The sequence below is a fragment of the Cetorhinus maximus genome, chromosome 11, assembly GCF_964194155.1.
Source record: "Cetorhinus maximus chromosome 11, sCetMax3.hap1.1, whole genome shotgun sequence".
Lineage (NCBI taxonomy): Eukaryota > Metazoa > Chordata > Chondrichthyes > Lamniformes > Cetorhinidae > Cetorhinus > Cetorhinus maximus.
The window spans coordinates 74,174,979-74,191,034 of NC_135889.1; the positions used below are offsets into that span (position 1 = coordinate 74,174,979).

Consider the following 16,056-nt stretch of genomic DNA (forward strand, 5'->3'; position numbering starts at 1 on the left):
CACTTGCACTTCCCTCAATTTGGTCTACTGCATTCGCTGCTCCCAATGCGGTCTCCTCTACATTGAGAGACCAAACGCAGACTGTGTGGCCGCTTTGTGGATCACCTTCAGTCTGTCCACAAGCATGACCCGAACATTCCTGTCTCTTGCCATTTCAATACACCACCCTGCTCTCATGCCCACATGTCCATCCTTGGCCTCCTGCAATGTTCCAGTGAAGCTCAACGCAAACTGGAGGAACAGCACCTCATCTTCTGGTTAGGCACTTTACAGCCTTCCGGACTTAACACTAAGTTCAACAACTTCAGATCATGAACTCTCTCCCCCATCATCACCCCTTTTTTCAAATATTTTAAAATTTTTATATATATATTTTTTCCACATATTTCTATTATTATTTTTTGAATTTATTTCCATTCATTGTTTTATCCCTACCTTTTAGCCTATTTTGATCTTTTCTCCCACACCGTCCCCTTCCGCCACCCCACCTCCACTAGGGCCATCTGTCACTTGCTCATCCTGCTTTCTACTCTGAATGTCACCATTAGCACCTCTTTTAGCTGGTATCACCACAATCAACACCCCTTCGACCTTTTGTTTATGACATCTTTTCTTTCTATCCTTTGCCTCCACCTATCCACTGGCCTTATTTCCAGCTTCACCTGTCACATCCCCTTTAGACAGTATATATTTCACCACATTTCTACTTCTCTTTAGTTCTGAAGAGTCATACGGACTCGAAACATTAACTCTGTCTTTCTCTCCACTGATGCTGTCAGATCTGCTGAGTGTTTCCAGCAATTTTTGTTTTTGTTTCAGGTTTCTATAATCTACAGTATTTTGCTTTTATCTGAGCAAAGGCATCCCTGTTGTCCCTGCCTCCCTGAAGGGTACACAGGTCTGCCTCCACACCCTCAGCATTCTCCTCACCGTGCTCCTCTTCCAACTCACTACTGGATTCATCCTCTGTTGCCTGTGGAGCTGCCTCAAAATCCTCTTACTCCAGTGGGTCCACCCTTGCCAGTGCCATATTATGGAGCGCACAGCATGCAACCATAATCAGCGACACCAGCTCTGGGGAGTATTGTAGTGCTCCCCCTGAACAGTCCAGCCATCAGAAATGCATCTTCAGAAGACCTATGGTCCTCTTTATCACTGCCCTTGCGGAGGCATGACTCCTATTATAACGCTGCTCTGCGTCTGTTCTTGGGTGGCAGAGAGCGGTCATAAGCTACTTTTTCAACAGATAAGCCTTGTCACCTAGCAGCCATCCATCCAGTCGGGTTGGAGCATTGAAGAGCCTCGGCATCTGGGAGTGTCTGAGGATATAAGCATCATGGGAGCTGCCAGGGTACCTTGCACAGACTTGCAGAATCTGCATCCTGTGGTCACACACAATCTGGATGTTCATCGAGTGGAATCCCTTCTGTTGCCCCGAATGGCCTGCTGGCACCTTGATGGCCATGTGTGTGCAGTTGATTGCACCCTGGATGTGGAAGAACCCAGCAATCACTGAAAACCCTCTGGCTCGCTCAGCCTGGCTGGCCTCATCCATACGGAAATACATAAATGTCATTACCCACCTGAACAGAGCGTCTGTCACCAGCTTGACGCAACTGTGGACAGCTGATTGGGAGACTCCACAAAGACCCCCCACTGAACCCTGGAAAGAGCCAGAGGCATAGAAGTTGAGAGCCACTGTGACCTTCAGAGCCACTGGCATGGGGTTTCCACCCACAGTTGGAGGTGATCTCAGGCCCAATAATATGACGAATGGAAGTCACTGTTTCCCTTGAGAGGTGGAGCCTCCTTCGGCATTGCACCTCAGATATGTTGAGGTAGCTGCATTACTGCCTGTAAATCCTGGCAGCAGGATAGTGGTGTTTTCTGCGGCCCCTTCTGCCTTGGACTAACTGCTGGCCCTCCGCTCCTTGTGCCTGTGCTTTCCTCCCACAGATCACTCCCCTGAAAGCTGCATTGGGACACCTGGCCTCCTCTCTCTCTTGTCCCTCTATTCCTCCTCAGAGGAGATGCCCCCACCAGAGACCACAATCCCCATTACCAGGGTTACAGAAGGCTGTCTGATAGCTGGAAGGGACCACATGGTCAAAATCCTCCGGCAGCCTTGGAGACACCAATGAGTCCTAAAATTAAGCCTCAAAATGTTAAGACTGAAGCTCAGAACTGAGATGAAGCTGTCAAGTTCAAATAAGCAACCAGCAGCAAACTATCTCCTGAACTCCTCACTACTCTCACTGGTAATGCTGATGACCCGTTTTTCCCACCTTTGGATGAGGTTTTGCAAAATGTGGGCTGCCCGCCTGCCCGTTTTTGCCTGTGCGATGAGCGCTAAATCACATGGGCAACGAAAAATAAGAATCAATTGGGTTTTTAATTACCTTAAGTGACCTTTTAATGGATGGTGGGCGCAGGTTTGACACCCGCGCGCACCTACTAACCTGAAGATTGCTCGCATGCGGGATGACATCGGGACACTCACCCAATGTCTTCTCGCGCTATTTTACACCCAATCGGGTCGGGCACGCACCCGCGCAGGAGGCGTAAAATTCTGCCCAAGTCAAAAAAGATAATTAATCCAAAAGCAAAATACTGCAGATGCTGGAAGTCTGAAATAAAACCAGAAAACATTGGAAATCCTCAGCAAATCTGGTAGCATCTGTGGAGAGAGAAACAGGGTTAACAGGTGGAATCTTGGGCCTCCCCTATGGTGAGTTTGGTGGCAGGGGTGCATTTAATCAGATAGGAGAGCGCTACCGCCTTCCCACCTCCAACCTGATTAAGTCCATGTTGGGAAGACCCCTGCTGCCAGTTGAGTCCCTTGTGGGCAACTAATGCCCACTTAAGGGCTCTTCCTGTTGCTGCTGGTATTGACCCAGTGGCAGGTGGTGGCCTTGCCATGCGGTGAGCCTGACAAGTAAACCCTGACATGTTTGCGTATGTACTCTCAGGAGTATCCCTCATTCAAAGGCACTCTGCCTGAGTGAGGAACCTGGCATCGGGAAGGGGGGGCCCACTGAGAGCCACCCCTAGCCCTTGCTGCTGAACACGCCCCCCCCCCCACGCAACCTCTTCCCCCATGACCCCTTAATCCCTTCCTGCCATCACTCACCTGTGCCTGGGTCCCTCCTCAGTCCGAGGCCTTGGGTGGATGTAGCACGAACAGCAGCCACCACCTCCCCAGTGGCACTACTAAGTACAGAAAAGCTGCCAGCCTCTGACTACCCACCAGCTCTCAGTGGGTGGGACTTCAACCCTTGGGGGCCTTTGATCCAGGGGGAAGGCCCCACCGCTGGTCTACCTGAATGGCACAAGATGTAGCAGGCCTTCCTGAGAGGAGGTGACGTAGGGGTCTCGCCAACTGTCTAGCTGGCAGCCAAAACCCCAGTCGTCTCTACAAGATTCCACCCAGCATTTCAGGTCGTGACCTTTCATCAAATAGGTCATGACGTGAAATGTTACTTTGGTTTCTCTCTCCACAGATCTTGCCAGACCTGCTGAGTATTAAAAATCATCGGATGAATTGAATTTACAACAGAGAGCTAACACTCAAGAATGTACTTAATTCCCCAAAAATTGGCCTGCTCAGCTTCTTTTCTTTTCAATGTCACTGACCTGAAACATTAACTCTGGTGAGGTCGTTCTAGGTTGTCCTGTTGCTAGCACCATAAGTGGATCCTGAGCCCACGTGGAAGGACAATGGGACCTTGGGCAGAATACTACAGCCGCTGCCATCCAATTATGGACAGTGGTCTGCCTCTCAGGGCTGCTGGCCCAATCAGAGGGCTGGCACCATGGCAGCAGCACCAATAGAGAAAAAAAGGTGTCTCCATGTCGATGCACGCTCGAAAACTGGGTAGGGTTTTTATTTAATGCGCAGGTACCAGGTAAGCTGGCTCAAAACGAACGGAGGGTTGAACTCTCCAGCACTGTTGTCCGAACCACGGAAATGGCCATTGCCTCTGGGGGCTGCTCCGTGGGCCTTGGAGCTGCTGTAAAGGAAGGCTTTAACCATGCACCCCAACCCAAAATTGCCCCATTCTGCCACAATCTGTCCACAATTCTCAGATTCCTACTTGCATTCCCATTCCCCAGAACTACTGTCCTGATTTCTACAGTCCTTTTATTTTTATTTTTAGCCTTATCTATTGGTACTGCCATTTTTAATAATCTCCATATAAAGCTGCAAGTTCCCTCTGTTTCCGCACTTTTCTACCATTGACTTTCATTAGCCATGTTGTTCACCTGTCTATGTTCCCCTGTGGTTTTCGTAATCTTTGTCAAGGTTTGCCATGCCCTTCCATTTGATGTCATCAGTAAATTTTGATATTATTCCCTCAGTTTCTAAATCCAGATTATTTATGTAGTGAACAAGACCAGCCTGTTCTTAGCTTTATTTTATCATTAATAAGAGCAGCACTTATCCAGTGGAATAACACACATGCCTTTCCATTCCAAAGAACTCCTCTTAACACCTACCCTATCCATGTGGCCACATTTCCCTTAATTCTACATGCTTTGCCATAAGTATCTTAAGTGAAGTCTTATCAAATTCCTTTTGAAAATACACATAAGCTGCATTTTAATTAATTTCTTTGTTGCTCTTTCAAATAATTCAGTGTGGCTGGCTAGCTTGAGTAATTAATCAGCTCTGTACAGCCACATACCACATTGCCTTGGTTTAAATTTGTTTTCTGCTACAATTTTCTCTATCCTATTCCATTGTTCATATCTCAAGTCATTAGAAAAAATCCTTAAATGAGCTGCCCAATACATTCTACATAAAAACCAGAAAACTGTGACATATAGCTGGAATAAATAAACTAGGTGCTACTTTGCATGATAAAATGACTGTGTTAAAATATTGCAAACCTTGAGTAAATTTAGTCCTTAAAAAGAGTGGATTCCATGTCTCTCCTTGGAGGTCTTGCTGGAGGAATCTTTGATAAAACTTCTCTTGCATAAAAAGTATTGTGGAGTCCTGCTTCTCGTAGTGCTTGTTCAATTCGAACACGAGGGTCAGCTACTACCTGCTCAGAAATAAACGTTTGTACAGTTTTTTTATGTTCAAAGTTAAATATGAAAGTTAGAAGTTTACTGACAAAACTTTATTTGAGTCAGAAATCCATGGGATGAGATCCTGGCAGTATCTGTGGCATCAGTGGGAGGGCAGCTCACTTGCATGAAGTTATCAGGTGCTTGTGCTGGTACAAGCACATCTGGGTGCTTAAAAATAAAGAATGGCTGTTTAGGCAGGTATCAGAGGGTGCATGATGAGTCATAGGACTGAACTCCAGCAGAAAGAGGGAAGGGTTAATCCAAGGTAATTAAATGCAATGATAATATGGAAGTCTACATAATGTAGGAAGTTGTTAACTTACAAGAATATTTTTATAAGTGTCACATGATAATTATGCGACGAAATGAATTTCTCAACTCCTACCCCTCCCACCCAAATAAGAAAAATTTCACTTCTAGGATGCACATTTGATGCACAAGACTGAAGTTGTTTGTTGCTGCATTATAACCATCTTTCATTAAAAAAAGCTTTGTCCAGCTCAGGTGTTGTAGTACTCTGATGGATGTCTGGGCTCTCAGCCAAGAGTACATAATGAGGCTTGGCTGAGTGCCCAGAAATTCATTAGCCTGTTGAAACACCTGAGCCCCAGAGAAAACATTGCTTGATTGACAGCTCGGGCAATCTGATCTCTTCCGTCAATTTCACAATATTTATTTACAGAAGATAAGGAGGTTTCAAATGCTTACCATTTCTGCCATTGAAACTTTAAAGGATCTGGATGATTGGCATTTTACTGGGCTGTAGTAAAAGCTATTTTTATGAATGAATGATTTTTAAAAAAAAGATTTTTTTATACATACTACTGTCACTAAAGGGTCCATTGCTTCACAGTTTATAGTGGGTGAATGGGTATGAAAGTACCATAACTTGGCATAGGGGCATGAGGGGCCATAGGCACTGCTTTCAGGGCATAACTTGGTATGGGGGCATGAGGGACCACAGGGGTTATTTGAGAGGTATACCTTAGCAAGGGAGTATGTGGAGGACATTTTGAACTTACCTTTCAAAAGGTTCCCTCATGCAGACTCTGATTCACAACACCTCTGAGGTGCTGTGAACCACGACTCTTTGAAAAGCTGGCCCAACTCCATGAAAATTGCAGAGGACTAGGACATGCCTAACCCTGCAATGGAGCCAGCCAGGTCGCAAGTGCAGGATGTGGGCTTTTGACCCAAACCAGCCCATACCCTTAAAAGGCACTCATGAAAATCAGAAACCCTAGGAATGGGGTTGGGAATCCTGGAATTGGGACCGACCCGCTATTTTTAAAGAGCTCCGGAGTCATCTCAACTCAGCAAACATCCAGGTCATTGTCTTTGAGTTCACCACAAACTCTATATCCTTGCAGCCGATTCCATTTCACCCTCCAGTCACTATCACAGGGTGAACCAGACTGTTAGTCCTCTTCTCCCCTGAACTGGGCTTCTAACCCCATATCCTCTGCATCACAAAGATTTCCTGGTTTGATCTCCGTGACATCACCCGCCTCCGCCCTATGGCAGCCCAACTGCTGCTGGACCCTCAAGCATGTCTTATCACTTCTGGCCGACTTCCCATCCTCCACAAACATCTGCTCATCCAAAACTCTGTTGACAATATCCTATTCCACATCAACTCCTGCGTATCCATTAGCATTGTCCTCACTGAACTACACTGGCTCCCCAGCCTCCAACTCATCAAATTTAAAATTCTCATCATGTTTAAAGTCTCTTAAGAAAATAGTCATGATCACCTCCAGTGTACCAACCCTGTATCAGCTTCCCTCACCTTTGAACACTCCATTCCCCTGACTTTGAACTCTTGTGCATTCCCTCTTCATTTTCACCCATCATTTACTGTTGTGTCTAGGCATCCTTGGCTTTATTAATAGGGGCATCAAGTACAAAAGCAAGGAGGTTATGTTAAACTTGTATAGAAGACTGGTTTGGGCTCAACTTGAGTATTGTGTACAATTCTGGGTGCAACACCTTAGAAAGGATATGAAGGAATTAGAAAGAGTGCAGAAAGGATTCACAAGAATGGTTCCAGGGATGAGGAACATTAGTTATTAGATAGATTGAAGATGTTGGGAATGTTCTCCTTTGAGAAGAGAAGGTTGAGAGAATATTGATAGAGGTATTCAAAATCATGAAGGGTCTGGACAAAGTAGATAGGGAAACACTGTTCCCATTGGTGGAAGGATCAAGAACAAGAGGGCACAGGTTTAAGGTAACTGGCAAAAGAAGCAAAGGTGACATGAGGAGAAACTTTTTTATGCAGCATGCAGTTAGGATCTGGAATACAGTTCCCTAATATGCACTCTCTGAAATTCCCTATTTAAAGTCTTCCACTTCTCCAGCTCCTTGTCCTCCTGTAAGAACGTCCTTAAAATCCAACTTTTTGAACAAGTTTTGGTCATCTTTCCTTCTTTGCCTTAGCACCTTTTTTTAAAATTAAGACTCTGTCAAGTACCTTGGGGCATAATTCTATATTAAATATCTATGGCCTGAATTTCCAGGATGGCGGAAGCCAAAAGGTTGGAAGGGAACATATCCCCGCTAACCCCAGCAGGCCCAATACCATTTCACACTCTGACAAACGTTGATTTGCATAAGGCTGGACTTCCGCCCATCACCAGAAGGAAGACCTACCTTGGAGAGCTGCCGGTCAATCTGGGGGAGGTCCGGAGGTCATTGGGTCCTAAGGGAAGGGTGCCCCCAGGAAGAAGGAGGCTTCTGATGGAGGCGCCTCCCCAACCTTCCCACCCAAGATCAAACTCTGTTTGTTTTCGGTTTTGCCCCTCTGATCTGTCATCCGCCCACCAGCCTAGAAGTTGAGGCTAGGCGGGAAAAGGCCCAAGTGTCCAACAAGGGCCTTAATTGGGGCAAGGCTTGGCTTCCCGTCCAAGTCCCTGTCCGCCCCAGGGTAAAATCACGACCAGGTTGAGGCAGGCAGGATCCCAGAGGGAATTCCGTCCATGCAATTTCCCCCTCCCTCCCTTGCTACATAACCCACTGGGGTGGGGGTGGGCGTGGGGGGGGGGGGCTGTGGGCGCGGGCTAGCGTAAAACTCTGGCCCAGGTCTTTATGTTCTATATAACTGCAAGTTATTGTTGTTAACCTAAAGAGCAAAAGCTGGCACAAAAATACTGAAAGGAAACATTACAAAGATTTTGAGAACAAGTCCAGCCCCTGTATCTGAAATAGTAGCCCCTGGAGTTAATCTAGTGCACATAAAGCTTTGACAAGCAGCATTTTATATCAAAGAAATGCTATTGTACTATACCTGTTTATCAGTGTATGTAGACAAATAAAATAGTGGCTTTTGGAGGAAAAATTCTTCTTGTGCCCCAATTCCAATTCGAGCTTTTGATGCCTCTGTGTCACCCATCATCCTGACAGGATCAAACTGAGCAGTGACAGCAAACTGTGAAAACAATTAATACGTGGGTTTCAATTCGATGATTACATATATATATATGTAATATATAAATACAACATTTACAGAAATCTATTAAAATCATAAGTGGATATTGTCTTGGTAAATATATTTTTATCTCTTAAATATTATATTTTATTTAGATTATTAAATATTATTTAAATCCTTGAAGTATTTTATAAAATAATGTTAAACACTGCAGAACAAATCTATCCAAAATAGAAGGGCTGAAAAAATAGATTACACATCACCTATTTATCGCGTTGCAGAACCTACCCAGGAACAGGCTATTTTAGATCTAGTAGTGTGTAATGAGGTAGGATTAATAAGGGATCTCATAGTTAAGGATCCTTTAGGGGGGGTAGCGATCACAACATGGTAGAATTTCAAATTGAGTTTGAGGGCGAGCAACTCGGGTCTCAAACCAGTGTCCTCAACATAAATAAGGGCAATTACAGAGGTATGAAGAAAGAGTTGTCTAAAGCAGGCTGGGAAAACAGACTAAAGGGAAGGTCAGTGGATGAGCAGTGGCAGACAGTTAAGCAGATATTTCATAAAGCTCAGCTGAAGTTTATCCTGGTCAAAAAGAAGGACTCGATGAGAAGGATGAACCACCCGTGGTTAACAAAGGTGGTCAAAGAGAGTATCCAATCAAAAACTAAGGCGTACAAAGCGGCGAGAGGATTGGGAATTTTTTAGGAACCAGCAGCGGATGACTAAAAAGCTTATAAAGAGGGAGAAAATTGATTATGAAAGTAAATTGGCAAGAAATATAAAAACAAACAGCAAGAGCTTTTACGGGTATATAAAAAGAGAGTGGCTAAGGTGAGAGTGGGGCCCTTGGAGGATGCGACTGGAGGATTGATAATGGGGAACAGGGAAATGGCAGATAATTTAAACCAATATTTTACATCGGTCTTCACGGTGGAAGACACTATAAACATCCCAAAGATATCAGATAAGCAAGGAGCTAATGGGAGGAAAGATCTTGTAACCGTCTCTATCACAAGGGACAAAGTATTTGACAAACTAATGGGACTAAAGGTAGACAAGTCGTCAGGACCTGATGGCCTGCATCATAGGGTTTTAAAGATTTTAAAAGAAGTGGCTGTAGAGATAGTGGAGGCATTGGTAAAAATATTCCAGAACTCACTGGATTCCAGGAGGGTTCCAGTGGATTGGAAAACTGGTTATGTGATGCCCCTGTTCAAGAAGGGAGGGAGACAAAAAGCAGGAAACTATAGGCCCGTCAGCCTAACATCTGTTGTTGGGAAAATGCTAGAGTCCATTATTAAGGAAGAAATAGAAGGACATTTAGAAAATCTTAAACGCAATCAAACAGAGTCAACATGGTTTTGTGAAAGGAAAATCATGTTTGACAAATTTGTTAGAGCTCTTTGAGGATATAACAAGCAGAGTTGATAAAGGGGAACTGGTAGATGTAGCGTATTTAGATTTCCAGAAGACATTTGATAAGGTATTGCATATTAATTAGTTTAAAACCCCACTCTTATAGACTTCTTGAATGAACCGATGGCTACAAAAATCTTGCAAAAAAAAATCAAACTCGGCATCTTAATGTCTGTATGAGGCATTAGTTTGTTGTTCTGATACACAACTCAAATTCAGCATCTTAGTTGGCTGACTAGTTAGTGCACATGTATCACCATCATGCATTTTTATAAATAAAATTAATGAAACAAAAATAAGAAAGCACTAGACTTCATGGTGAGGTCAAGAATTTCAAGTAAAAACATAAATCAGTACCTTTTGCCAGTAAGCATCAAGATGCTTTTGTCGTTCTTCTTCCTCTTGCACTTGCTGCAAAATGAATGCTTTCTTTTCTTGACGACGTTTCTGCAACAACTCCTGTCTGTGTTTCACCCTATTATTAACAACACAATACATAGTCAGCACTTATACAATCTCCTGCTAATACATCCAATGAAGATGAGTCAGTTATGGTGCCAGTCAGTGAAATAGATGTCAACCATTCAAACAGTTGTTAACCTCCTGCCCAGGAAATACAGGTTTGTATTTGGTATGGTTCCCTTGTCAGTAATCAACTACCTTTTCTTCATAATCCTTCTGTGTGGATGATAGTGTTTGATGTAGAAGTAGTTTTGAAGCAAAGAAGTTCCCAAAGAGTTTTTCTATTATCTAATTTAAAGGCTTTGGTTACATTGGAGTAAGGATTCTCAAAAAATCAATCATCTTGTTTCAGATTCGCACATGATTACAGATTTCTTCAAGATATTCAGTGCTCCTTGAATCACTGCTCTCACCGCATCCTGAAATGCATGCTCAATGCAATGTACACTTATAGGTCTTTGTCCAGACCAATAATCTTCTTCCCCACTTGAAAAGCCAATCACATCCACACTGAGAAACATATTGCACTGAAAATTGGTGAGAAAAATACAATCTTTCACTGCATCCATCACTGAAGAGAGAAAAAGCCAATCACATTCACTTTGAGAAACATGGTGTATGTGCAGTTCTGCAGTGCTACAAATATATTTGAATTTTGGGATGTTATTGTTCACAACAGAGGTAAATTCAATAGTCTTGAAAAACAAAGGCAATAGTTGAGAGAAGGGAGCATTTAACTCAAGAGCTGGCAATTCATCCTTACCGTTCTCGGTCCCTTTCAGCTTGCTCTGCCATTTCATTTTTCAATTCTCCAAGTCGCTGCTCATGCCTTTGTTCTAACTCTTCCCTCTTATGTTGTTTCTCAGCATAGTATTGCTTTACCTAAAGAGAAACAGGTGAATCTTTTAGGTTTAGTGAAGTAAAATAACTTTCATGCATAAAAATTCAGTCTCACAGTGACCTTAATGACTGCAAGTAGGAGACAGTCATGGAGGTGCAGGTTATTGTTGGAGAGAGCACAAATGACCAAGACCTAATGCTTTATCATTTGCGGGTAGCTGGCTCTTGGACAATACAATCGATGTCTCGGGTAGTGTCTTCTTCCCATGCACCCCCTTGCTGTACTCCTCCGGCCTCCTCCTGACCAGGAGGATGCATCTGCTGAAACTCCTCCTCACTACTGTGTCCAATGTCAGAGTATCCTGTTCCAATGTGACCTCCCTCACCTGCCACTTGTTGTTCACCAGCGCCTCCTCTACCCACCACTGATGCCCAAGAGATGCCAGCAGCCTCACATGCTTCTACAGCATCCAACCAATCACTGTTCACATATGTGAGCCTCTTATTACCACCAATGGCAACTCTGCCATTGGTTGTGCAGTTGAGTTTAAATTTCCATTTCTCACAAATGTTCACCATTGCATCCATAAGCATCCATGGATCCCTGCTGTACAATTGAAAATAGCAAACTACTGCTCAAAAGGTTGTTAATGAGCTCCAGAATGAACTCAACATTCTGTTAATTAGAAGAGGTGGGCTGTCACTCACCCACCTCCCCTCACTCCCCACACTCTTTTTGAAAATCACATTGCATTCCAGGGGCATTGGGATTCGGTGATGTGATCTGAGGATGCGTTTTCAATGTGTGCCTGCACCTAAACTCACCTTCACGGGCTTTTGAAAATCCAGCCACAGGTGTCAAGGCTCACGATTATAAAACTGTTATTTGAATAGGGTGCCTGGAAGGTGGGAGTGAAAATTCAATAGGCAAGGGTTCTATTAATTATTACAAGTGCAGAGACTCATTCTTCAGGTTTCAATTGTTTTACCTTTTTAATTTTTTCTTTCTGTCACTTTTTGCTCTCTCTCCCTCTCTCTTAATCCAATCTTTCTTTTCCTTTATTTCTCTGTTTTTGATTTTACATTGAATTCATTCACTCAAATTTATACTTCCTTCACAATCCTTGCACTGTTGATTTTACAGTCCTTCAATCTGATTGGTTAAGAACATGCACAATTGTTTGCTCCATTCACATAAGTTCCAAATGTGTGTTTCACTGTGATATTATCAGCTCAGACTTTCAGCAACTTCCTATCCAAAAAATGTAAGAACCTAAACATACAAGAACAAGTCCAACTAACAACTGATGCCACCAAATGTCATGCTATAGCAAAACCTTGTCCAATGTACAATAGCAATTTTAAGTCATCGAAATCAATCAATCGTGCTGTTGCAATTGATATGCCTGTAAAAGAAAGCTTCAATAAAGGTACATTACTAGTTCCATTGTTTTAAATTTAACAACCCAGGGTAGCAGATAATGTGATGTCATTATGCTCAACAAACTACTATAACGGTATTAATTGAAAGTCATGCTTCAGCTATTTCAATTCTTGCAGCATAATTGTGTTCGATGTTAGTCTCCAATGGCTAATAAGTCGTGTAATAGTGAGAGTCATTTTGGAGATGCTACACCAAGAGCTATGTGAAGAATCATATTTAAATCAGCCTTTTTAAAAATAATTTTACTGCCATTAATTAAAGAAGAGGAAGAATGGGTGGACTGCATAAGTCAGCTTTTTGTATTTTACAGATCTCCTTACTTTTTCTTTATCCATGGCTCTACGGTACATTTCCTTTTCTCTTTCCTTTCTCTCTTGCTCTATTTCTCTTTCTCTCTTCTGTGCAGCAATAGCTGCTTCCAGTCGAGCCATTTCCTCTTGATGTGCACGCATTTGTTGAACCTATTGAAAAGTACAACTCTGTTACTTACATTATAAAGTAAATCCAACATCATTGGACAGCACAATATGCATGTTATGGAACAATATTGAACAGTTAAACAAATCTATGAATCTCAATAATTAAAAACTTTTTTTTCATTTTGTTAAATCCAGAACCCAGTAAACCTAAAATCATCACATCACAGGTAAATCTCCAGTTTAAAAACTGCAATTCACCATGTTTCAAAATCATATTGTAGGTTTTGTGGTTTCCAAAAACAAAGCACGTTTATAGATCTCCTGGTAACTCAGTGGGTAAATTCTCTTTGCAGTGTGGTACTGAATACTACAGGCCAAGTGTTTCCTGGGTTTCAATCCTTGGTCTGTGCCCTTGCCTGATCTCACTGGGCTGGGATGAGGGTATAACATCATTTGTTCCTAAGAGCAGCAAATAATTTTTCTAATTTCTCATGAGAATATCAGTTATCTGTACAGAAATACAGAAAAATTGCAACACAGGAGGAGGCCGTTCAGCCCATCATGTCTATGTTGGCTGAAAAATAGTTATCCTGCCTAATCCCAGTTTTCAGCTCATGGTTCGTAGCCTTGTAGGTTATAGTACTTCAAGTGCATATCCAAGCATTTTTTCAATGTGACGAAAGTTTTTTGCCTCCACCAACTTTTCAGGCAGTAAGTTTCAGACCCCCAACACCCTATGCGTGAAAGAATTTCTCCTCAACTCCCTTCTAATCCTTCTGCCAATTACCTTAAACCTATGTCCACTGGTTAATGAGCTCGCTGCTGAGGTAAATAGGCCCTTCCCATTCACTGTCTCTAGGCCCCACATAATTTTATACATCTCAATTTAATCTCCACTCACCTCCACATAAAACAACTAAAATGGGGAAGGTGATGTATTGCCCAGCCCTGATGAACAAAGCACTGGCTGACCTGCTTCCCACAGTTGTGCACTCCAGGCTGGGAGGTGTGATTGATGTTACCTGTAGCAGACTAAAATGTATCAATGGCAAAGAGGTTAACGGCAGAGATGGCTTTAAGAGCCACTGGCAAAGCTTATCCAATCTTTTCTCATTGCTAAAATTCTGCATTCTTGGGCTGGATTTTATGGGGATCTGCAGTCCATGCCTCCCCTGGCTAGAAAGTTGGGGAGAGCCCACCCATGATGCCAACAGCAGCCCCACAACAATTTAAAGTTTAGGAGCAACGTTAATTGCTTTAAGGCAAGACTTCCGCTGCTATCTCAGGAGGAAGTCCCACTTTAGAGAGCTGCCAGCCAATTAGAGATGAGAGTGAGTAAGAGTGGCTGCCCTTGACAGCAAGGCAGCATTTAACCAAGTGTGACATCAAGGAGTCCTAGCAATACTGGAGTCAATGGGAATTGGGGTAAAACTCTCCACTGGTTGGAGTCATACCTAGCACAAAGGAAGATGGTTGTGGTTGTTGGAGGTCAGACATCTCAGCTCCAGGACATCACTGCAGGAGTTCCTCAGGGTAGTGTCCTAGGCCCAACCATCTTCAGCTGCTTCATCAATTACCTTCCTTCCATCATAAGGTCAGAAGCGGGGATTGCACAATGTTCAGCACCATTCACGACTCCTCAGATACTGAAGCAGTCCATGTCCAAATGCAGCAAGACCTGGACAATATCCAGGCTTGGGCTGATAAGTGGCAAGTAACATTCGCGCCACACAAGTGTCAGGCAATGACCATCTCCAACAAGAGAGAATCCAACCATTGCCCCTTCATGTTCAATGGCATTACCATCACTGAATCTCCCACTATCAACATCCTGGGGGTTACCATTGATCAGAAACTGAACTGGACTAACCATGTAAATACTGTGGCTACAAGAGCAGGTCCGAGGCTAGGAATCATGCGATGAGTAACTCACCTTCTGACTCCCTAAAGCCTGTCCACCATCTACAAGGCACAAGTCAGGAGTGTGATGGAATACTCCCCACTTGTCTGGATGAGTGCAGCTCCCACAACACTGAAGAAGCTGGACACCATCCAGGACAAAGCAGTCCACTTGATTGGCACCACATTCACAAACATTCACTACCTCCACCACCAATGCACAGTAGCAGCACTGTGTACCATCTACAAGGTGCACTGCAGGAATTCACCAAGGCTCCTTAGACAGCACCTTCCAAATCCACAACCACTACCACCTAGAGGGACAAGGGCAGCAGATAGATGGGAACACCACCACCTGGAGGTTCCCCTCCAAGTCACTCACCATAATGACTTGGAAATATATCGCCGTTCCTTCACTGGAGATGGGTCAAAATCCTGGAACTCCCTTCCTAACAGTACTGTGGGTGTACCTACACTACATGGACTGCAGCGGTTCAAGAAGGCAGCTCACCACCACAAGGGCAACTAGGGATGGGCAATAAATGCTGGCCCAGCCAGCGAAGCCCACATCCCGTGAATGAATTTTTTAAAAATTGATTTAAATGGGCAGTTTCTATACCAAAATATGACAGAAATGCTATATATTTACCACATAAACTATAAACAAGGCCTTATATAAGACTAGTTGATCTTGCATGAGGTTGCAGAAAGGGATTGAATATTAAGCAGCCTTCAGGTGAGATGGGGGTTGCTGCTATGGTTGAGAGAATGGGATTAATTAGGCTAGGATGTACCAACATAATTCAATCCCCATTTTAAAATCCTACACTCTGATTTTATATTTATTTTTATGTAATAATAATAATACTTTGACAAAAGTTAAGGTGCTTTGGGAACTATAGAAGTAGAGTAGGCTGAAATATGTCTGAAGGACAGATTAAAGGAACTGAAAGATGTGTAAGGAACATATCTTTTTATTTCTGTAGGACTGTTGTAGAGAAAATATATTTTTATTTTCTGTTGGGCTGTGGATTAAGGTTACAATGGCTGCAGGTTGAAAAACATGT

At 43.3% G+C, this 16,056-nt stretch overlaps 1 protein-coding gene across 3 annotated transcripts in view; it reads right to left on the reverse strand.

Moving 5' to 3' along the window:
* LOC144686682 (coiled-coil domain-containing protein 148-like) overlaps window positions 1-16,056 on the reverse strand; it is a 110,266-nt gene that overhangs the window by 4,958 nt on the left and 89,252 nt on the right. For all 3 annotated transcript variants that reach the window (XM_078552207.1, XM_078552206.1, XM_078552208.1), the window contains 5 exons: window positions 12,992-13,132; window positions 11,151-11,269; window positions 10,283-10,400; window positions 8,363-8,503; window positions 4,891-5,048 (listed from right to left, as the gene is read on the reverse strand). In XM_078552207.1, the coding sequence (XP_078408333.1) occupies window positions 4,902-5,048; window positions 8,363-8,503; window positions 10,283-10,400; window positions 11,151-11,269; window positions 12,992-13,132 (666 nt within the window). In that variant the 3' untranslated portion in view covers window positions 4,891-4,901. The remainder of the gene's footprint in view (window positions 1-4,890; window positions 5,049-8,362; window positions 8,504-10,282; window positions 10,401-11,150; window positions 11,270-12,991; window positions 13,133-16,056) is intronic.